Below are 24,968 nucleotides of genomic sequence, written 5' to 3'. Positions count from 1 at the left end.
ATGTAAGCTTTGTATCATTGTTGAATCTCTTGTACTTCTTAGTTGCGCTTAATGGGATTGCATAAAAGAATGTTCTTGTTCATGGGAAGTGTATATGTGAATTATAGTGTTTGTTCAAGAATGTGTGCAGTTAGCTCTCATATGTTCAGAAGACAGAGCAATAGATGACGGATGATAGGGAGGGAGGGAGGGAGAGAGAGAGGGAAAGGAATAGCGATGTGACAGCATGTTAAAGTTGGTGCATTGGGCTATCGGGGGAGGGGGGTCAGGGTATGATGGAGTTCTGTGTATGGGGTTAGTATTGTTTTTGCAACTGTTCCTATAACTTTGAATTTATTTAAAAAAAAAGTAGACTGGGGTGATGAATGCATAACTATATGATGGTTATGATGGTACTGTGAACAGTTGATTGTACACCATGGATGATTGTATGATATGTGAATATATTTCAATAAAACTGAATTTAATTTAAAAAAAAAAGAGTGCAAGAGTTGAAATTCTTAACAGCAGTGTTGAAAACAATACAGGTTTGTTGGGGAAGGGAGTGCTAAACGATTAGGGTTTTTAAGCCACTTCCCTTTAGTAACTCTTGGGTGGATCTGGAGAGAGAACATCTCTCTGGAAGCCCTGAGCCTATATGGATTGTAGCACTAGAGTAGAACTAGTGTCATTGTTCAGTCAGGTGGGGAAAGGACCCTCCCTCAGCTCCCAAATGGTGTGGAAGGATTATGGAAATTCTGCATGTCATATAGAGGAGAGAGAGCTGAAATTCTAGTTGGTAGCATTGAGGAGCTTTGATGCAAAAGGGCTCAGTGAACCTGTAGCTGAGGGATGCTATAGCGCTGCTGAGGGCAGACTACCTGGAAGGGTACAAATGAAAGCTGTGGTGAGCCTTAGTATAAAAGTTACAAAAACTTCTGCAACCTCCAACAGCTTCTGACACCAACTGCAAATTACTGCAGTAATTCAATTCAGTTCCAATCCTAACAACCCAAAGTTAGGCCGGACTCCACACGTTAAGGGCAATCCGCAGGACTGTCCTCGCTGAGACACCAGGTGCAAGTTCAGGAGCCCTCAGGGCCACCCACACCTCTGATCATCTGGCTACAAATTCCAATCACTACCCCTACGGATTCAATAATTCACTGGAAGGACTCATAACTCACTGAAAAAGCTATAATTGTGCTCATAGTTTTATTATAGTAAAAGGATACAAATAAAGATACAAATAAGAAGCCAAAAGAGGAAACACAAATGGGCAGGTCTGGGAGGGTCACAAACACAAGCTTCTATGTCCTTTTCATGTGGAGTTAGAACACATCACCCTCCTGGAACACTGATGGATATTAGCAATCATGGATGCTCCTCTGAGCTTGAAGTATCTCAAGTTTATATGGGGTTTCATTACATGGCATGACTGATGGATTCAATGCCCATATGTTTGAACTCAATCTTTAACTCCTCTCCCAGAGATTGGGCTGACATGATGTGGTTCAAAGCTCCAACCCTCTAATTACACGGATGGTCCTTCTGTCGTGGCCAGCCCCATACCCTAAAACTACTGGTATGGCTGGCCCCACCCTGTCAGCCTGTTTAGGTATGAACTATCAGGGAATGGTCTGGAGGACCCACCATGAATAACCAAAGACACTCCTATCACAGGAAATTCTAAAGATTTAGAGCTTAAATCCCAGGAACTGGGGACAAAGGCCAGGCAAGTTTTTCATTATACTATACTTAGGATTCTGCAGCATCAGACAGAGTAATATGGGGTCTTGGTCAGCAAAGGGATGCAAGTACAAGAACCCACACATGGAACTGAGCTTTCACCTTTGATGCAACGATAACCCAGTAAGCTCCCTATAGAACTGGTATGCTCTCTTGCCAAGTAGAAGGGCTTGGGGAGAAACAGCCCTGGCTGGGAATTAAAACTTTGAGTTGACTGAATATTCAGGCAAAACAAAGCTGTTTAAACCAAAAGAGATGAAGATATGTCTAATTGGCAAATTGAAGAGGTTTCTTCCACCCCATCCCCTCTTACCCATTATGTAGTGACACAGAGGCTGCTGGGAAGCCTAGATTCCTTATAAAGAAATAAAGAATGGAAACTTTTTCTTTTTGCATTTGAATTGTACTGTGAAACCCAGCCCCTGGCTATATTTATCTTTCTCTTTCCCTCTTCTTTACTCCTTTGACTATAAGCTGTCTGAGGACAGAGTCCAAGTCTTTGTATTATGTATTTTTATCGTCTAGCACCAATGGGAACCACAAATGGGAGTTTGCATACGTAATTTTAAATTTTCTTGTAGCCACATTAAAAAAGTAAAAAGAAAAAGCCTAAATTAATTTTAATAATGTTTTATTTAATCCACTATAATAAAATATTATCATTACAACATGTAATCAATAGAAAATTATTAATGAAATATATTGCATTTTTCTTTTGTGGTAAGTCTTCAACATCTGATGTGTATTTTACACTTACAACACATCTCAATTTGGACTAGACACCTTTTAATTGCTCGATAGCCATATGCAGCTAGTGCTTTTCTTACAGGACAGCATAAGTCTAGCACAACATCTGCCACATAGGAGGAAAAAAGTAAATGCTTATTCAATGAAAGATTGAATAACACAAAAAAGTTATTATCATATCTTCCTGCCTCTTAAGAAGTTTTGCTCCTTTCAAAGTAGGGCAATACAACAAATTGTTTTACCGAGTTGGATGAATGCATCTACAGTGCTTGGATAATAATGCTTGGCATTAAATTTAGAAACAACATAATAAAATATATATCTTAACGTTTCTTAAACGTGCATTCAAGTATTGGCTTCACTGTGCTCATATCAAATCATGGCTCAAAAAACTTGCAGTTCCTTCCATAATAAATATATTTATACTTTGCCCTTAATTTCACATTCCATGGATATTTGTGCAGACCGATATAATCTACTATTGTATTTCTTAAAATCCCAGAGGCTTGTTTTTTAAATTCAATTGAGATGTTCTACATCTGATTACGAACCCATTTTGCTGTCCACTGCTTGACTTCTCCATAATCAATAACCATGCTCACTTTGCTTAACTGAGGATGAATTTGATTAAAAAAAAAAAAGGCAGGTTCTGGTTGTACAAGATGATCATCTTCAGGACTCTCTGCCTATCTTGCTTTAGGTTTGTTAGGAAGAATTGTCCCAATAGCAGACTCTTAAAAAGTCAAGACAGTTTTGAATAGAGGTGACAAAATTGTGTATTCACAAATTTGGTACTTAAAAGTTGGGTGTTTACAATATTTACAAATTTACAAATCCTGGGGGAAGTATTCTGTTCCAACTCGTAATACAGGCGTACTGGGCTGCTCTAAAAACTAGAAAACGTTAAGATTGATTTCTGATCAAGGGATTCAGAAATCTTACAGGTGAAGCCTATCGCCTGTTGCTACGCAACCTGACAGACTCTTACGCGGGGACCAACACGCCTCCCATACTTGACCATCTCTCCCCAGCGGTGGGACGCGAAGGCCCCATTGGTCCTATCTCCTCTCCCTGAGCCCCAATTGGTCGGAGAACCTCTCGCTCCGTTCCGGTTGGCTATCGCTGTGTCTCGCCGCTCGGTCATTGGCAGGCGGGCTCTCGGGCCACCCCTCGTCACTCTCTCACCCCACTTCCTCGGCCCTCTGGTTTTGTCCCCGCCTCCTCCCCCGCCCTTCCAGCCACGAGGGAAAATCCGCTTCAAGTTTCCTTCCGATTGGGAGAAGCCAGACTGGGAGGCGGGCACTGCCGGGCCACTCTGCCGGCCTTGATTGGTTCCTGGAGCCACTGTTCCGCCTCCTACGGACTCCAGGCGATGCGGGAGTCCAGTCAGTCTGAGGCTATAAAGCTGGTGGCTGAGAGGAGGCGCCGCGTACCATTTTTTCGCGGCACGCTGCGTCTTTTCGCCCACCGCCCGGTCACGTTTGGGTGAGTGTCTCGCTCCGGGGAAGGGAACTTAGTGCTGAAGCGCCGCGAGCTGCGTGAGGGCCGGGCGGAGGCGTTATCCTTGACTAGGCCCGGGCGAGTTCGGGCTCAGGTCAGGGCGGAGGTGTAGACCTGCCCAGGGACGAGTCGGCACCGGCCTGGTGCTGTGCGGGGTCTCCTCTGCCAGGGCCTTAGGGCCGCGGTGGCGGGTGTGAGGAAGGGTCGAGGACACTGGTGTGGGCAGGCGAGCGTCCTAGGGGAGAAGGCGAAAGGGCGTTGAGTTCCATGTGTTCAAGGGACATGGTCAGTCAGGGGTTGGAGGTGCCAAGGAGGTGGCTGTGACAGCCGGAAGGGAATTGGGGGGACATCCGGAAGGGAAGAGAAAGGAACTGGGCTGCGGGGGCGTTCTTGAAGTCCTGCTTTAGGGATGGAAGCCTAAGGTTAGGGAAGATGAGGCTTTTATTAGACTGAGGCGTGTAGAGGTTGGCAGGGGGTGTGTCCTCGCGCCACCACATGTAGGGTTGATGGAAGGAAGGAAAGTGGGCAGTATCATTTTTCTTCCTTAGGCTCAGGTACAAGAAAGCATCACAACTGTGATTTAGACCTGGCTAAGTACTGGGGCTCTTGACAGCTTCGCTCTGTTCTTGCCTCAGATCTCACAGATTCGTCCCTCCCACCTGCACGCCTCCATATTTTTTATACCCCACCTTTTTCTTTTAAGTATATAGGTTTCCCTGGTGTTCCCGCATCTGCCTCCCGCGAATAGCTTCGGGACCAGCCTGACGCGAGATATAATGATGTAATGAACAGGCACCCATAGGGCCCTCAAGCACACAGTAGGTTTTGAGTTAAGCCAAGGCCATTTCAAGGCCAAATATATGGAGGATTTTTGAAAATGTGTGACCTTCCTTGACCAGTGGTAGAGAAAGGTTTGTTCAGATCTGTCCTAGAGGAAGGATTTTAGGAATAGGTAAGGTGAGATTGGCCCTGCTTGTCGTGCTTGCCCTGTAGCCTTGGCTTTGGCATCACTGGCTTCTTTCACTGCTCACTGCTACAGCTCCTCCCTTCTGATGCTCTTGCCAACCTGCTGCAATAGGTTGCTGTGTTCTAGTTGCTGCTTTGAAGAACTTATATTTGTTCTATTTCAGGAATGAACCATGAAAAACAATGTCAAGATAAATGACAAAATTAAGATGAAGGGAAGCGCTCCTATAGTTAATTGTATTTTTCCATCTGAGATGGGTTTTGGACTTTTATTGCACAAATTCTATTAGAAGGAAGGCAGACTGAAAGTCCTTAACTTGTATCTGTCATATGGTTCTTGGTAGCTTGAAATACCTAAGCAGATTGTTCTTTCTTTGACTGAAGTAATTATTTTTTTTTAAATTTCAGATAGTTTTGTGTGGAGAAGAAAGGACCAGGAAACCACACCATATAGGAGAGGCAAACACTTTATTTTCTTTGTTTAACCTTTGTAGATCTCTCCTATGTATGTGTGCCCTTTATTCCCCTAGTTCAGTTCTAGTTTAGTCAGTAACTCCAGGTGAAAGGATATTATGTTTTGGGCCATAGTAGGCCACATCATTTGTTAGACTAATTGTGGGCCTTGCTTTTGATTTTGTTTGTCGTTGTCTGAAATAATCCTCCAGAGTGCTTTTACATCTTGTTCCTTTTAGCTGTGGGACTGATTTTGAGATTTTGGCTTAGATCTTTATATATACCTTTTCTCAAATGCAGCCCCAGACACTGATGCAACTTAGGTTTCCTGGGTCTTCTAAAATTGTTTAAAATCATGTCGAATCATCCATAATGCAGAGGATGTGGAACCTGGATGTGGAGGGATGCAGTTTGGGTTGTGAATGTAGGAGCTTGGATGGGCTGAATCTCTATAATTATTCCGTTTCAGTTGAAAAGGAATATACAGCCTTATAATTTTATATTGGGTTACTGAAATACCAAATGTCATAGAGGGTGTGATTTTTTTTTTTGTTTCTAAAGAAGGTAGTATGGATTTAAAAGGCTGAGAAACATACTACCTAATCTGATGGGACACAGTTGGGACTAGATTCTTAATCTATTCATCCTAGTGCCTGGCATGTGGTTGATGTTCATTTGATGTCTGCTAAGTGAGTGTAGTTAGAATAGTAAAGAAGCTAATCTGCTTTCAAAGTTCACAGGCTTCATCTTTGTAGGGTTTATGGTTGTGAGTGTTGTGTGCACATAAGAATGATTGTAAAATCAACAATATTCTCTTCTGATTCCATTTGGTCACCCTAAATGTTTTGGTTTAGGATCTGGGAACAGTTGAAATCGACCATTTGCCTTGAACAGCAGCAGTATAGAGCCAATTTCCTTAAATTCCTGGACATTATTTGGTGGTACAGCTCTGCAGCTCATTTCAAAAGTGATATCAAAAAGAACTATTTACTGTTGAGAGCTGCTACATGTATTTTAACAGATTTGTTCTCTAGTTGTTAAGACTCCAAAATCAGCCCCTCAAAAAATGGCAATTGAGTACCCTTTACTAGCAAGGTCCTGAAGGAATTTCAAAAGAATCAAATTACAGCCCCTTTCGCAGCAAGAGTCTAGGAATCTAGTATAGATATAGATAGGAATGCCCACCCATTACTTGTTTCCCAGCTACTAGGATATGAAGACTTCAGTGTGAATGACATACCCCCTATAGGAGTACAGGGCCTTTGTGTGGTTGCTTTAGGAAACCTTCCTGGGAAGAGGTGACTTACAGCAGGGCCTTGAAGTATTAGTAGAATCTCTGATAGGGAAACCAGGTACTTTGATGGAGCAAGCAGTGACCTCCACATTTTTTATGTGGAGAAGTAGACTAGAGTGTACAGGCATAGCAAGGGCCTTCTGAATAGCAGTTTTTACTTGCTTGGTTCTAGGGAGGATTGGTTGCCAGCTCATTCTCAATTTCCTTGATTTCTTTCCTGTAACAATGAAAAAAATCATCAGGTAACTTCTTATCATTTCTCATATACCAGATGTGTACTGGATGAACTTCTCTGACCACTTGTTTGAATCAAGAGAAGGAAGAATTCAGAAGACTGAATAAACCCCAGAAGAGCCCAAATATACCAGTCAGGGAGGGAGCTTTGAAAATCTCATCACTGCCTGAACCTGGTGGCCCCCTAGGCAATCTCATCATTCTTCAGTTGTAATCTTTGCCAAGCTGGAACGCCTTTATTGATTTGCAGTCTCCAAACATGTTTCTGGTAGCCTGCCTGGAGCTTGGGATTCTTTAGGTGCTTCCTGACCTATTTGCTTCCCACTATCATTTGCTCTGAAAAGACCTTATGTTAGAAAGAAGCTGATGATCTTGAGGCTTTGGCAGTACAGGTTTGGTGAGAATGGAGAACCCTCCCAGCAATTACAGGAGAAAATGAGAAAAGGTCAGTCACAGATCCTGATCTAATTCATTCTTCCTGAAACAGCATTCATTGCTTCCATTTCCTTTCCTAGGTCCAGACCTGTCTCCTGAGCTTCTTTCACAAGTGATCATGTTGACTCTGATCATGTCATCCTTAAGTAGCACAGCACATTCTCTTTCTCTCTCTCCTCTCTCTTTCTCTCCCCCCTCCCTTCCCTCTCTCTCCCAAACTTCCCTCCCCAATTTAATAATTCAAAACCAAAAGGGGGAGTATTAGCAGGGGGAAATTCAGTTTGGGGGAATTTCTTTAACACAAATAATGTCAAATACATTTACATACGTGGCTTCGGTAAGAAATATTAATATTAGATAGTCTCAATATGGAGAGAGACTATTCTCACTGGTGGACAAAAAACAAGATTCTCTTTTCATTCTTTTGAGGCTTTTTAAATAACTTTTTTAAATTAGTGGTTTTTGAGGAGAGAAGGTAAACTTAGTTGATGAAGTACAAAGGAACTAAGGCTGTAAAGAGCTCTGAAATGATCTAGTCACGGAAAAGAAGTATAGCCTTACTAAATAAATAGTATGTGATTGTAGTCTCTAGTTAATAAGGCAAGGACAGATGCTAAATTTGCCAATGATTAGTAAGCAAAGGCAATTGTATATGTGTTAAACGTAGGAGCTGTTGTGTCAAGAAACAGCTCTTCAAAACAGATGTATTGAAGAAAATGCTCCAAAGTCACCTTACCATTTTATTTCCCTTTATTTAAATGGTGATAAAGCTTAATGCCCCCTTGTCTTCATATGACAAATGTTTATCTTTTTGACATAGTGGGGGGGGGGAATCACTTTCAAAAAGGTGGCAGTGTTGAAAAACATGCACATAGAATAAATAAATGAAAATGATTGTTAAAAAGGTAACATCTTTTGTTTGAAATATACCAATAAGAACTAGGATAATAACAGTCATTGTGTTGGTACTTTACGTTATTCCAAAGCATATTCGCATATACCATTTTATCTTAACAATGAGCCAGGTAGGGGAGGTATTTGCTCCATTTTACAGTTGAGGAAATCCATGCTCAAAGAGATGCCTTGACTTGTAAACTCGTAAAACTTGACTTATAAACTCGTAAGTGCAGAATGGGCTCTTGAATGTAGGTCTTTTTACTCCAGAAATTTGCCAGCTTTGCCAGTACAACTTATTTCTATTTCTTTTCACAATTCTTGAAAATTGAGAATTAGTAAAGAAGACTGCAAATTTCCTAGCATCTTGCTTGGTTTAAAGCCTGAATCAAGGATATAAACTTCTTATTGCAGTTGAGTACCAGGACTGAACCTACCACTTGTTATAAGAGCCAATAAAAATAAGAAAAAAGAGTTTTGCCAGCTTTATATAGGATTTCTTTTCCCTAGGAAAAAGTCGAATTTTATTCTATATAATGTAATTGGACAAGGCAATGTTTAGTTTTAATTTACTTTGAATTGGAGTCATATGATTTGAATTTGTGTGATGATCTATGACTTTAAAAGAAGTTCTTATTTGAAATTCCTAGTGCCTGAAGGAGGAAACAGTGACGGACCTGGAGACTGCAGCTCTTTATCCCTCACACAGGTATGGCATCCTGTCGTGCTGCTAAAGGAAGTGTTCCTCTCTAATGGAAGGGGGAAATTTAATTTTTATCCTAGAGCAAATAACCATTTGGATGCACTTTACACTCTTAAAACCTTTTTAGGGTTATGCCTTATCTTTAAAAATTAGCTGATGCCATAATGCTTCAGGAGACTGTCTAATTTTGCAACTTTTAACTACCCTTTAAATTCTAGAAACTAATAGAAAAATTTAGTGTTGACTCATGAAGGAAAAAATATAGATAATAAAATGTGATCACATAAACTGCTTAATTAGAAACATTCATAAGTAAGCATTTTTGTTTCTGAGTAGACTTCTGAAAAGCCCAGCCTACCTATGTGGATCTTGCTAGGTTCCCAATTTATGGAGATGGGAGGAGGGGCAAAAATTTGTTTTATTTTTTAGGTTTAAATCATATGTGCCAATACTCCTTTAAAATTACAGCCTTAGAAGATTCATAGCTGGGCTATAGATGAATATTTAAAATTTTATGAGATTGGACAGTAATTGCAAGTGTGTTTGAACTAATAATTATTTGTAGCCATTGTTTTCTTATATTGCCATGGAGTGCATCTCTTCTGATGCCTTTTTTGTGCTTCAGTATTACAATTTCCCATGGTTGTTACTGATACTAGATAGAAGACTAGTAAGATTTCATTTATTGAAACTTCAGCACGTGCCAAGCATGGGCTGGGTAACGGACACAAAGATGAACAAGGCACAATTCCTGTTTCAGAAGCTCCTTGTGTGTGCAAAGAGGCTAACCCTAAACACATTGAAGAAAACATTTGGGAGAGAATAGAGGCAGAGAGCCCAACTAGGAGGCTAACATAATAGTCTGGAGACTCGTCTTGAAATTCCTCGTTTATGCAGTCATTGAGGAGATAGGTCAGGGTTGCTCCCCTGCCAACTCCCCAACTGATTTCCCAGATCCCCCTCCCCACTCCCCCACCTCCCCCCTTTTTTTCCTTTTGTATTTCAAGTTCCCTTTAACATTCACAGATTTTTTAAAGATTCTTAGGGGATTATATAGGTCCCTTTTGTGTCCTCCAGGCAGGACACACTCAGAAAACATTAACAAGGCTACTAGCAGTCTGCTCTGCTGACTCTGGAAATAGTACATGAAGCTCCGTTTGTCCACTATAGGAGAGAACCATCCCTTTAGGGGGAGAAGACTTTAGTCTATTGGTATTTTCTTTAGTCTGTTCTTTAGTCTGTTGGATGGTAACTGTGGAAGGTTTATAGAGTTTTGTTGTAAAAGTATACCTTCTGCTTTTAAAAAATGGAATTTAAAAAGAAAATTTTAATATTATAAATATGGAATATCCATTATCCTGCTTCAACTGTTTTATTGCAAATGCAATATGCTAAAAAAATAATGCAATACTTTCTTACTCATCACTAAAGATTAAAAATATATATGAGCAATTTTTTTAACTGTCAGATTTTTTAAAAACTGTTTTCTATTTAGAAATTTTTTCTTTTGCTATTTAGAATAGTGAATTAACCAAAATACCCCATTCCTTGACCAGATAGAGTTAACACCATAATGTGAACAGCTCAGAACTTTAGCTACTCTTTATGTCTGGCCTATTGCAGAGACTATTTAAGAGGACAGTTTAAAAACACAAACTTAATAAGAAAGCTAAAAGTAAAGATTACAGACCAGAAACTGTATGACATTTTCTGTTTTTTTTGAAATACTATACAAGCAATTACTTCCCTGTATTAATTTCCCTATTCTCCACTTAACCCTCCCCACCCTTCAGTTTCAATGAAGTGCTAAATATTTCAAATTAAATGACTTTCCCCCCAATATCCTAATGTAAGAACCTTGACTATCATAAAACCCCTTAGAGAATGAGTAATACTGACTGAATAGGTCATGTAACTTTTTTCCACACCAAGATGTATCAAAGTGTTAATGGGAGACAATCAGGATTCAAGTCACAGTGATTTACTTTCAATTTGATATGTTTGGTTTATTTTAGTTAATATAAGTTTTGTTTTTCCCAAATGAAAAAAGTCACTTATTTAACCTTTAGGAGGTTTAAGAATAATTGAGTTATACTTTATTTCATAAGTACCATAAATACAAAGAACTGATCAGAGATAGACTATGGTAAATATGGATTAATTCTGGAATTGATGCCTTACATTATAGCTTTTTATAGAGCATTATACAAGCATTATAAGGATGATTTAATGTTTAACCACTGTTGCTACTTGATATTCTTAAAAATCTTCACCGAATTTTTTAGTGAGGAACTGTATTACAAAGTGGTATATATGCCTTCAGAAAGATTATATATGCTCTTTCTTTGTGGGAAAGGTTAGGAAGGTGGTTGATCCTACTGCCTCTGCTTTGTGACTTAGGGGGTCGTATATAGCAGGGGTTACTACTTGTAAGTAGATTGACTGGTCTTGTTCTTTTCCTTTTTATTTATTTTTTAACACGTTGTAGAGCTCTTTTCTGTAAACTATGTAGAAGACTTCAATATTTCACTATAGACTTAGAATCTGGGCCTAGTGACATATTAGCCCCCATATGTCTTAGTTTCTACCTCTTTGTGGCAAATTGGGCACCAAATATAAATTGTCATAAAATTAACCTCACCTCTTGTGAGGGTAGATGGTGAATTTTCCTAATGTCTCAGATCCAGGAAGCCAGTAGTCATCCCTTTCAGTTCATTTGAGGCATAGAAAGGGAGTTGTAGATGAGGGAAGCAGGGATGTAAAAGCCTTAACTCTACCCTCCTTAGCTTGAGGGCTTTTGCTGGAATGAGTATTCTGTAGACCTTCCTTATGCCCCTATCCCTGGATGTTGGTGATGACGTTGGTTATCCTGTATTGGGTATTGGACTAAGGTTAGTAAGTAAGGACTAAGGGTTAGGAGGATATAATTGGCAAATAGATTATGTTGTGTTTAGGATTTTTTTTTTTTTTTTTTTCATTGTGGAATTGCATAGTAGCAATGTATATTCTGTGCTTGGTGAAAAGGGGCATATAAAGGACATAAGAGCTGATCGTAAGGAACTTGACTTAATTGAGTTGACCGAACATGTTTAGAAAGGGAAACAGTGGAAACATTTGAATACTGTAATTCACTCTCTAAAGACTCTAAAATGGCATAAACTTTAAGACGCTTCATGTTTCATTAAGAAAGATAAACATTGCCAATTAAACTAAGATTTAATGCTTTTTTATTACTTAGAATTTTTATTTATACTTAGTGAAAAAGTTCTTTTAGAGGTAGACATAGATTTTTGTAATGTCATTAAAGAGGAAAATATAAGTGAAACACATTCATTAAAGATTGCTAAACTTTTTCATATTTAGAATCTGAATCTTCTTCTTATTTTTTGACTCTGAGTTTTATCTGTAATTTTCCATATACAGTCCTCTGGGCCACCAAGAGTACTGGTGACATAGCATTCCTTTAGAGTCCATAAAGGAATGAAAAGGCTCTGGTGCTCTCCAATATTGTCCTGAGAATTTCTTTAAAGATGCTAACCCTCTCCTAGAAATAGTGTTAATACTAGCAATTCTGATGTTTGTGCTTGCTCAAGCAATGACAATGTCATCATAACTGCTGGTAGCAATTGTAGTAGGAATCCTGATTTCAGCAATGTTAATTAAAAAAAAATGTGACTTAATCGATGATATATTATAGTATAAAGGATAGGACAGGCAAGGTAATTACAAAAATGATTATCCAAGAGTGGTGTTAAACAGTCTGGAAGAAGGTAAGAATGCTCTTTGATTGATTGGTTTGGAAAGATTTCATGTGCAAGATGTGATTTGTATTTCTGGGCCTGTAAAGGATTTGAACAGGCGGAAGAAAGAGGTATCTTGTTGAAGAAAACACTAAACGTGTTTTGGGGCAGTGAAGAGAATAGTTTGATGAGAAGAGCAAGTAGAGGCAGGATTATATAAATAAGTAGCTGTAGGATGAGGAGAGAGAGGGTAATATTTGGCATTTATCCTTCATTATTGACTTTAGTGTAATTCTATGTGAGTTTTCTAGTGTTGGTTGCAATCTTGTATAAAATCCTCTATAGGATGAAATTGATGAAAAACCTAACTGGGAAAATGTATTTAGGTATTGGGTGAAATGACAGCAACAAAGGCTCCTTGTCTGAGCACATTCTCCTCTTCACCTCCTCAGGGGTGGTTCTCAGTGCTTTGGTTGAACTCCATTTCCCAGGGAAAGGAACAGAAGGAAACAAGAGTATTTGCCTAGAACAGATGAGGGGTAGAACAAAGTGGAGAGGCACTTCTCTGTTTACTTAGCGTATGTAATAGTGAGCCTGTCAAGTCATGAGATAGTTGCTAGAAATCTTGGAGTTATCCTAAACACTTCTTTTCTTAGTGTCCAGTTAGTCACAATTTCTACCAATTTTTTGCTTCTTATTTTTTGATGCTATTTCTTCTTCAACCCTCATGTAGTAATTGCTTTAGTTTCATGCTCTTCTAGTTCATTATCTGGATTGCTGTATCAATTTCTAACTGGTATCCCTGCCTCCGGACCGTTTTCTCTCAAATCCTTTCTCTATACAGCACCATGAACACTGACTATAACAGCGGCTTTCAAACTTTTTTGACTGACCCACAGTAAGAAATACACTTTATATACCAATCCAGTATATGTGTGAATAACGAAAGCAAAAGTTTCACAAAGAAATCTTACCTTTACTGTGTCCCATGCAATTTGATATTTTATTTATTTTATTTCATTTTTTAAAAATGTTGTCCACCATCCACTAAGTTGATTCTAGAGTTGGAAAAACACTGACCTGAACTCTAATATGACCATGTTATTCCTGTTTAAAGATCTTTGATGGCTTCTTATTGTCTCGTGATAAGGTTGAAGCTCCCCAATATCAGTATACCAGAACATTCATGACCTGACCCATATCTAATTTTCCTGACCGATTACTTACCTGGTCTACTCACTGGCTCTCATAATTCACTCTAATAAATTAGAATGTTTTATAAAAGTTCCTTGTACTGTGGCTTTATGCTGTCCACTCTGTTACATCCTTTTCCACTACCATCTGCTTCTGCAGCACTTTACCAATTAACTCTTATTCATTCTTAGGACTCAACTGAGGCACCAGTAACCAGGAAGCCTTTCTTTACACTTACCCCTGCAGCCAGGCTGGTCAGGTGATTCTCTGTAATATAATATGACTGTCTCTATTGTTTCACCTGTTCATTATTATTTATTTGTATCTTATTCTCCCACCAGACAGTGAATATTTGAGAAGGCAAGGATTATTTCCCATTAAACATATCCTAAATGTTTGGCATGTAGCATGCTGTCATTGTTTGGATGAATGAAAAAAATATGAATAGGATTCTTATATTTGGAAGGAAGATTGAACTGGTATCCCTTGTGACCTTTAATGCATTATTTTTTTATTAGAGCAGTTGTAGGTTCACAGAAACATGCAGAAAGTACAGAGTACCCATATACCCACTCTCTCACACACACAGTTTTACCCTAGTACTAACATTTTGCATTAGTGTGGTACCTTTGTTACAATTCATGAAACATTTTAAACTCAGATTTTTATGATTATATTTCTAGGTGCTTATTTTTTTTAGGTTTTAATACAATCATAACTCAACTTGTAGACTAAGGGTAAATTTCATGGTTTAAGGACAGATTTTCCACCTTGCATATTCTTTCAAGATTTTGATAATAATTTACTATGACAATTGTCTATAATTTTATTATGCTAATACTATATACCTAATACAATTTAAAATGGTAGTATTTCTTTCATATTACAATTGCTACTTCCATTTATTTAAAATTGACTATTCAAAATAAAATGCGCTAAACTTAGAAGTTAAACTGATATTTCAGGTGACAGCTAGACTCTAAATCTTCATTTCTCAATGTAACTTGAAAATCAGCAACTTAAAACCTAAAACAACTTTTTTTTTTCTGTTTTTCTTTCTACAGCTCTTTCACCATGCCTGGGTCACTTCCTTTGAATGCAGAAGCCTGCTGGCCAAAAGATGTGGGAATTGTTGCCCTTGAGATCTATTTTCCTTCTCAATATGTTGATCAAGCAGAGTTGGAAAAAATATGATGGTGTAGATGCTGGAAAATATACCATTGGCTTGGGCCAGGCCAAGATGGGCTTCTGTACAGATAGAGAAGATATCAACTCTCTTTGCCTGACTGTGGTTCAAAATCTTATGGAGAGAAATAGTCTTTCCTATGATTGCATTGGGCGGCTAGAAGTTGGAACAGAGACAATCATCGACAAATCAAAGTCAGTGAAAAACTAATTTGATGCAGCTATTTGAGGAGTCTGGAAATACAGATATAGAAGGATTAGATACGACTAATGCATGCTATGGAGGCACAGCTGCTGTCTTCAATGCTGTTAACTGGATTGAGTCCAGCTCTTGGGATGGTACGTTGCATGCCTCTATTCCAAAAAAAAAAAAACTCTCCTTATAATAAATAGGCCCAAATTACCTTTTACTTAATTCCATATGCATATTTCATATGATTATTATGGTTGTTTCAATATATTCAGAAAGAAAACTATGGCTTTTAACTTATGTGAATTATGACTTAGTTATTCTATACGAAAAATTGATCAATTCCAGATTTAATCAGAACATTGTCTTTCTTTACCAAAAATGGGAAAGCATCTTACATAGAAATGAAGAGTTTCATTACATGTTTGATTTTAAAAACTTTGATCATCTTTTTGTGAGCTAACAAAAAAATATTTTGCAGGACGATATGCCCTGGTAGTTGCAGGAGATATTGCTGTATATGCCACAGGAAATGCCAGACCAACAGGTGGAGCTGGAGCCATTGCTCTGCTAATTGGGCCAAATGCTCCTTTAATTTTTGACCGAGGTAAGTGTTTGGGAAAGCATTTTTTTTTTTTTTTTTTTTTTTTTTTTTAGCACAATAGGCTGAGAAACTTGAACACATAAATAAAAACTAGTACTTAGTGTTCTATAATTGTAGGTACCACCTCCTAAGTGCTTTATCTGTATTATCTTACTCTTTGGTAGCAATTGTATGGAAGTAGGTGATGTCATCTCCATTTTACAGAGATATAAAATGAGTTTTTAATAACTTGCCCATGGTTACATAGGAAATAGCAAGGTTGAGTGGTTTTCAGTTCAGTAGAACAATTGTGATCTCCCGGTTAGATTAATGAACTTGCACAAAAATTGTTGAATACAAAAGGAATCTTAGACCTGTCATGGTAGATACTGTTATGTTTCATTTCGATTGCATATTGGCTCCACCTTGTGACTTCTATACTGTTAGTGGTGAGAGTTTACTAGACAGTAAAAGAAGATTCCCATATAATGCAATATACTTACTAACATACAAAAATCAAGAAGCAAACATATGTAGACATCTTCCTTTTTGGTTCTAACAGGGCTTCGTGGGACACACATGCAGCATGTCTATGACTTTTACAAGCCTGATATGCTCTCCGAGTATCCTATAGTAGATGGAAAACTCTCCATACAGTGTTACCCTCAGTGCATTAGACCGCTGCTATTCTGTCTACCGCAAAAAGATCTGTGCCCAGTGGCAGAAGGGTAAGTTTATCAATTTTCCTTGGTTTCGGTGTTTGTTGAGGGTGGTGTAATGTGTTAGTAGTGAGAAACGACTTTGAGGGCATCCTTCATTAGTGTTCTTTAAGCATTGCTTCCTCACCGACCAAACGGCATTTTCCCATAGTTTCTGGGAATGCATAATACAAGTCAAGAGCTAAGCTTTGGAAACTAGGTGTATCTCTGAAAAAATATTTAGTTTGATTTACCTCTAGTAAGGAAATCAGAATAGGGGAGAAGAAAGTGACTTGAATTTTGTTTCTCTTTTGAGGGAGATATTTTGGTATGGTTTTAGTTTGCAACGGTGATCCAGAGAAAACTGTAATGAAAATAAATTACAAACTGATCTCCCTCCCCATCGTAGTTTGTTTGCCCTTGAGCTATGAATTTGTATTTGCTTTTTTTAGCGTCTCCATTAATCTCAATCTTTAACTCAGAAAAAGTTCTTGAAGTTCTGCAAAGGACAGCATTTGAATGAATCCTGTTATAACACAGTATTAAGTAAAATATGTTCTTTCTGTAGCCCAAATTTGCTTTAGAGGTTATGAGAGGGTTAAAAATAATTTCCAGTAACAGATATACTAAGAAGTGTAGTGGCTCTGGGTCAGAGGCATTCTTGTTGTATGTAAAATGTACCACTGTTAAGCAGTATGTATTTAGTAGTAAGAAGTACACTTTACATTGCATGTGTGTGCTAAACTGAAACAAAAGGAGCAAAAAATTACTTACCCATGCTCTGAGTTATGCAATTTGATATTTTCTACTGTATCTAATTTCATTCTAAGAAATACTCCCTTATATTTTGTAAAAAAAAAAAAAATCTGGTCCTGACACTTCTAAATTGGTTATACATCCCACTAATAGGTTTATGAATCTTAAGTTTGAAGAATACTGATGTATGTTGTTCCATCTCAGCATGTCTTTTTTGCTATGCATTTTGAACCACAGAGAGATTTCATTAAATAGAGTATTTTGGGTTGCTTCCTTATTCTTATGTACTGTTTAAAGGTATATAAAATGTCCTAACTCTTCTAAAGTCAGACTTTGCAAAAGTTAGTGGCTTATATGAATTTCATAATTTTCCTTGATTTTTCTTTCAGAGGGAATTGATAAAGATTTTACCTTGAATGATTTTGGCTTCATGATCTTTCACTCACCATATTGTAAACTGGTTCAGAAATCTCTGGCTCGGATGTTGCTGAATGATTTCCTTAATGACCAGAACAGAGATAAAAATAGTATCTATAGTGGCCTGGAAGCTTTTGGGTAAGAGGAGCTATTATGATTTTTTTCCCTTGTATATTAGAGCATTTATATTTGTTAAAAAATAAGTTGAAGTCAAAAGGATCTTAGAAGTCGTCTAGTCTAACCTATTTATCTTATCAGTGAAGAAATGGTCCCAGGGAGGTAGTGGTTTACGTGCACTAATTCTTTAGTCATTTCTACTCAGATTTTCTGATTTACTTCTTTTAGCTCCATTCTCATTGTCCCCATGATCATATACCTCTACAAGTGCCTCTTAACTCTTCTCCTTGCCTCTCTACCCAATATCCATCCTGCACACTGCCATTGTTGAAGGCTGTGTTCATACCGTATTGAAATTTTTCTCACTTGTAAGGCTCCCTAGCATACTATGCTTTTAAAATCCTTTCTGTCTGTCTCTGTGTCCCTTTTTCCTCAATCTGATAAAATTCTACCCAACTTTGCTCCTGTACATCATGTCTTTTCTAATTAAATAGATATTATTATGGATTTGAAATAGTATTCTATTTGCTTTAATGGGTTTACTTAACCAGTAGAATTAAGGTGTCTTAACCTGATAATAAAAAATTTTGAGAAGGGAACATATGTATACAACTGTTATGTCTTCCATCCCAATTAACATGCTGATAATTGGATTTTAACGAATGGGAAAATAGAATCATGTACACTTACAGATTTGAATATTAATTAGACACATTGTCTAATATAATGAAATGTAGTCTTTGAACGTTGTGAAATTGTCTTTTATAAATTTTTCAGAGATGTTAAATTAGAAGATACCTACTTTGATAGAGATGTGGAAAAGGCATTTTTGAAGGCTAGTTCTGACCTCTTTAATCAGAAAACAAAGGCATCTTTGCTTGTATCAAATCAAAATGGAAATATGTATTCACCTTCAGTATATGGTTGCCTTGCTTCTATTCTAGCACAGTAAGTATAAATTTCATCTATTTAACTTCCCTCACTGGTATTAGATTTCTGAGACCAAATCTGGGATGTCAGGCATGTTGGTAGGTAACAGGAAGATATTTTATTTTTAGGCTCTCTAGTTTGTTATTTTCCAAAGACTTGAAGGAGATATAACCAAGGTTCTTCCAGAATTCTTTATAATTTCATATTGGCTTTCCTAGCTTCTCTTTTCATGGTTTCATTATTTTTGACCTACAGTTGACAAAGTAACTTATTTTACGGTTTAATATCTTTTTCATAAACCCCATCATTCCAAAGAGATGAAACTTATTTTCAGTCTGATTACTGTTATGTTAAAACTTTAAATTGGATCCCTGAGGCTATGGCATGAAATTTGATGCCTACCTATATGGCTTCTCACACACTTTGTTTTTGAGTCAGCTGCACTTCTTAATAATAGCTTTTCCCCTTGCTGCCTAGGTACTCACCTCAGCAGTTGGCAGGGAAGAAGATTGGAATGTTCTCTTATGGTTCTGGTTTGGCAGCCACCCTGTACTCCCTTAAAGTTACACAAGATGCTACACCAGGTGAGTGCCAAGTTTTTCATTAACAATATATATGAAAGCCTACTGTGGTAAGGTTTGTTCAGCAGGCTTCTCAAGAGAACACTTGACTCTGTTCCATAGATCATTACATTTTAATTTTTATTACTTCTTTAAACATAGCCGCATTTTTACTCTCTACCCTAAAAACCTGCAGGACTGTGTCTGAATCAGGACATCTTCTTTTCTTCCTTCTAAGAAAAAAAAAAATGAGCTTTTCAAAAAAATTTTTTTTTAATGAAATAGCGGGTAGAGTTTTCTTTCTTTGGCAAACAACTTTATTTTGTAAGGAAACTTTTGTGCCGTCCTGAGCAGGGAAGAACAAGAACATGGAGATATACTGGTTAATTAAAACAATATCATGATCATGCATTGACCACAGAGAAGTTATTTGTAGCTTCACATACTACCTACTTCCTAACTTGTTTACTGGTGATACAGGAACAAATGTATAATCTGAGCTCTTAGGAAACTGTCAGATAGATTCTATCTTAACTGCTAAATAAACAATAGCTAGTAGTTTTGAAAGAAATGAAAAGTCTTTTTTTTCCATTTGTCAGCATTTTATTCAGGCTTCATTTGGTCATGCCTAATTTTAGTCTTTTAATGTTGGAATTATTTATTGTTTTAGGATCTGCTCTTGATAAAATAACAGCAAGTTTGTGTGATCTTAAATCAAGACTTGACTCAAGAACTTGTGTGGCACCAGATGTCTTTGCTGAAAATATGAAGCTCAGAGAGGACACTCATCACTTGGGTAAAAATACTAAATTGTGTTTAAGTTTATAAATGTACACCCAAAAGCCTATTGGAAGGCTATAATAACATTAAACATGCTATAAACAAGATAGAGATATCTATGCTTTATTCAGTATTTATCTGGTATTGGTGAAAATTTAGGGAAATTGCAGGTTCTTTTGTTACCAAATGAGTTGTATATTTATCATAACCAATTTTTTATATTCTCTGCCTATCCTTTAGTGAACTATATTCCCCAAAGTTCCATAGATTCACTCTTTGAAGGAACATGGTACCTGGTTAGAGTGGATGAAAAGCACAGAAGAACTTATGCTCGGCGTCCCTCTCCAAATGATGACTCTTTGGATGAAGGAGTAGGACTTGTACATTCAAACACAGCAACTGAGGTAAATAAAGCTCTTTGTGTGTGGTTTTGTGCTTTTGCATTTCCACACATCAAGGCTTAGGAAACTTGAGATTTAGCAATTTAAATGTCAATAAAGCAGAGCAAATTCACAACAAGGGCTCTGGGATTCGATATCAGCTCTGCTGGCTTTCCAATTGTATAAGGTGCTTTGGACTTAAATTATTAGCACTTAAAAAGTTCACAGTAAATGCTTGGTTTTATTATTAATACCAGAATTTAAAGGAGGACTGGTCTAGAGAGAAAACTTGCGTGTGGTATATGTGTTGGTGAGAGATGGAGCAGGTCCAGGATGTTGCTCCTCATATCTCTTCTCTCAGACCATTATCAAATCTGTCTCTAAATTGTCAAGAAGTAATAATAATAGCTATGGTTTGAATTGTCATTATATGCTAGGCATTTTATTTATATTTTCTTATTGAATCCTTGCAACATCCTCCTTGAAGCAAATAATACTATCTCCATTTTAGAGAAGAGGTTCTAGGAAATTAAGTGACTTGCCCAAAATCATAACAAATAAATGGTGAGGCTCGGCTTCAAACTAAAGGCTTTATAACCTTGAGGTTATTTTTTTCATCTGCTTACCACGGTTTTGGTCAATGCATAGTCTTGCTTCTTGCTACTATACAAATTAGGTAGCAAGTCAAGCCACCAGTGTTTGAGCAGCAAAGCAAGATGTAACAGGTAAAATACCATGTATGGTGGATCTGTGTGGCCTTTCTCTTGCCATATGGATGATTGTGGAATAAATTCACTTTAAGACAAAGGATGGACTCAGCCCTCCATGGAAAATTATTCTATATACTTAATATAAACCTCTCCACAGTTGTCCTTTATCTTTTTTTCCATAGGAACTTTAAATAGTACAATGACTCAAAAAAAGCCAACAACTTTTTTTCTTTCATTTTAGCATATTCCAAGTCCTGCTAAGAAAGTGCCAAGACTCCCTGCAACAGCAGCAGAACCGGAAGCAGCTGTCATTAGTAATGGGGAGCATTAAGATACTTCTTTGAGTTGTAAAGACTTCAGTGTAGGTTGGGGTGGGTGGCGATATGAATAAGGTTGGGGGAAATGGGCTGTCTTGGGACAATTTCGAAGGATTACATGTTGCCTAAATTTTTATGTGACTGACATGGAGCCTGGAAAACTTATCGTGTTCTTTGGAAAGTCTTTTTGCTCAATTTGCTAACTTGCTTCCTATTGTGGTTTAGCCAATGCCAAATGTACTTGAATAATGTTAAGGGCTCTGTAAAACTTTATACCTTTCTGGCTGTTTGTATGCATGAAGTTTAGTTTTTTAAATGTGGTTTAATGAATCATGTGCTTCTGGCAGAAGAAAACAGAAGTACTAGTCTCCAATTTTAATTTTTTTAAAATACATAAAAATTTTGTAGTGCTTTGAACAAACAATTACTGAAAGTTCCTGTGGTTTTTGAAAAAAAAGTTCCTGGTTTGGGGAATGTGATGTTAAAATGTGATATGTACAAACCCTGTTTGAAAATGGCAAGACCAGACATGTTCTTTTTTCTAAAATTTATAAATGTTGAAGAAGGAGAAAAGAGGACAGTAACACTGGTTCTAGAAATTGAGTGCTGATTTAAATCCAGTCCAGCAGTGACTGGAAGTTAATTGTAATGAACTCTGTGAACAGATAGATGGTAGCATTGAACAGTCTTCTGGTATAGAAAACACAGTACATTTGGGAGCTGTGGGCATAGCTCTAGGTCTGCTCCTGAATCAGTTCTAGGCGGACTTTGCTGAACAACAGATGTTACTGGGGCTCTATATGAGGAAGTTTGTTGTTGTAATCCTTAGCACCTTATCTGGAAGGATAAATGAAACCTTTTTTCTGGCTGCCCTTTTTTATTTAAAGCGAAAAGATCGCTTATTTTTCAGTTACTTTTGATGCTTCAGTGTTATAAATTCAACTTAAAGACTGACAACCTAAATTCATGGTGTACATGTTCTTTCTTTTTTTGTGGTATCTGTTCAATGAAAATAAGAAGATCCAACCTAGGTTTTTACATAGTCTGCCTAGCCAAAAAGAATATTCCATTTCAGGGTCTGGGAGTAGGATTTATAAAGCATTCTCTCAGACTTTCACCTTAAAACAACAACAAAAACTCTCACATGGGATGAATAAGACTAGTTAGACAGGGTTGTAGATCTTTTTTGGTGCTGAACTATGACATGAGCCTTATAGATTGTAAAATAAAGGTAGTTGGAACTAATGTACAGAACTAAATTTTTAAATTTTATTTGCTGTTAAATTCTGTGAAGTTTCAGTTATCTAAAATATACTTACACAAATATGAAATGTAATGTTTCAGATTGCAAGGTAATATGTAAAGTAGTGTTTTAAAATACTCTTGTCTAATATTAACTAGTAGTATTTTGATTTGTATAGTCATAATTTGTTAAAATGACTTCATTTTAACATACACTGATTAATAATGTAAGTTCAGATTTAAAGATGGGAAAATGGTGCATGTAATACTTTTGCAAATATTGGGAGTTTGGAATGTTTTGAAGGAGTAACTTAACTTTTGGGTGCCAGGAAATGGATTTTCTCAAAGTCCTTTGCCAGCAGTGGGCAGGCCTAGTGATACTGGCACAGAGAATTTTAACTGTACACTTTACTACCAGTGAGGTGAATAACCTTGAAATAAAGTTTTAGAGAAATACTTCAAGTATTTGAGTAGTCTTTTACCTTCCCTAAATTAACAATTTAAGTGAGAAATGAGCTAATATGGTGTATTCATTTATTTCATTCATCATCCAATGAACATTTGAGAACCTGATATAAAAGAGGCTTCTACTTAAGCCAGAAATAAAAAGATATGCATGATACAAGGTCTGGTCTTCAAGGAGCTATTAGTCTAGTGTGGAGGAATTTATGCTGGTAATTTCTTTTTCTTACACTTCAAACAAATTATTCCTAAAGTGGGTGGTAAATGTGTATATACTTTTTTAATCCATAAAGATGATGGAGGAATTAAGCCAGATTAACAGCTCCTATTGACTTCCCCTTTTTTTTATTTTCTAATTAACTGATCAGCTTCATATTTTATCATCATGTTATATCTAGATTCACTACTTGTAATAATTGCAGTTCTTTTCTGACTTAGTCCCTTTGGCCCTCTGAGCCATTTGAAATATGAGGGCAATATTCTCTAAGGTCATTTCTACTGCAAATTCTGAGTTCCCTCTCCTTCTCCTTCACGGAATCTTTTCATTCTCAATTTATGCACTCAACTTTTTTTCCTTCTGGATTTTGGTTGGTTTAGTTTTGTGTGCTCAAATGATAAGCTTGAGATTAATACTAGACAAAATGCAAACAAATGCAAACAACTGCTTTTGATCTTCTCTTAATTGAAGCACTTCATCTCTACTCTCTAAACTACTCGCTCAGTAGAGTATCCTGAAAGAAACACTGAAGTGGAAGCTGATACAGCAAGGTATTTAACAGGGTCTTTAAATAATGTAGAATTTTGTAATCTGGCCATAATATTAATGTGAACTCTTTCTTTGAACTTATTAGCAACTGCTCTTAATGAAATCATAGGTTCCTAATTTTTTCATAATTTCTGGTGGGGAAAAAAAAATTCTGAGTCCACTCCCATCCCCTGTACTATAAAGGCAGTAATTTGGTGCTGAAGATTATGAATACCAACCTTGAGGAGATTTATATTTCATCATTGCTCTTCCTTATAATAATAATATATTTTCATTTTTTGTGTGTAGAAGCAAAAAAAAGGGAACACATTTTTTACTTGTCTATGTCCTATTCCATTATTGTGCGAGCATCTAGAGTTAAAAGAACAAAAGTAAAACTTATCTGAACTAATTTTGCAAAAGCTTCCCCTTCTTTGGGTCTTTCACATGCTTTTAAGCTATTCACTTCCAAGCCATACTAGAAAAACCTTGGGAATCTCAGCTCGAGAGCTGTCTCCTTCCAGAAGGATTCCTGGACTACCTTACTCATTAAAAAGCATTTTTTCACTATGTATCAAATTCCTTATTCAGGCTTGGAAACCCATCTATAAGATCTAGTCCTTGACTACTACTTCAGTTCAGTCAATACTACTACACTCACTGAGCCTCACTTAAGTTTGCTTCTACCCTGCCTTGTCTTCCATTCCTCAAATGTGCCAAGTTTAGTCCAGCCTTAGAGCCTTTGATCTCTGTATCAGAAACCTTGGGCCTCCCTTTCTCATCCTCTCTGTCCTGTCTTCTACTCCACCACTATGGTGGCAACTGATTCCATGGAAACTTTGACCAGGTTCTCAAACATGCAATAATATGATGGCACCTTCTTTTGGATCCTTGCTACATACCTCACACACCTCACTTGGTACTCACAAATTCACAACCCAGAAGTGGAAGGGAAGAGTGCCCACAAGGCCACCCGTGGCCAGTGATGGACAGGAGCTGTTGTGTAAA

The 24,968-nt window shown here is 37.4% G+C and overlaps 1 protein-coding gene across 1 annotated transcript; it reads left to right on the top strand.

The window, feature by feature from the left end:
* The first annotated feature begins 5,975 nt into the window (after positions 1–5,975).
* On the top strand, positions 5,976–23,215 carry HMGCS1 (3-hydroxy-3-methylglutaryl-CoA synthase 1). The gene is given in 14 exon segments (XM_037799168.1): positions 5,976–7,367; positions 8,902–8,960; positions 14,953–15,073; positions 15,075–15,275; positions 15,277–15,412; positions 15,745–15,870; positions 16,409–16,509; positions 16,511–16,574; positions 17,690–17,855; positions 18,612–18,782; positions 19,242–19,348; positions 19,995–20,120; positions 20,345–20,508; positions 21,436–23,215. Coding segments are annotated over 12 exon segments (1,563 nt in total). The 5' UTR covers positions 5,976–7,367; positions 8,902–8,960; positions 14,953–14,962; the 3' UTR covers positions 21,526–23,215.
* The last annotated feature ends 1,753 nt before the right edge of the window (positions 23,216–24,968 follow it).

This window comes from Choloepus didactylus, chromosome 11 (assembly GCF_015220235.1).
Source record: "Choloepus didactylus isolate mChoDid1 chromosome 11, mChoDid1.pri, whole genome shotgun sequence".
Lineage (NCBI taxonomy): Eukaryota > Metazoa > Chordata > Mammalia > Pilosa > Megalonychidae > Choloepus > Choloepus didactylus.
This window is presented reverse-complemented; position numbering and strand designations above follow the sequence as displayed.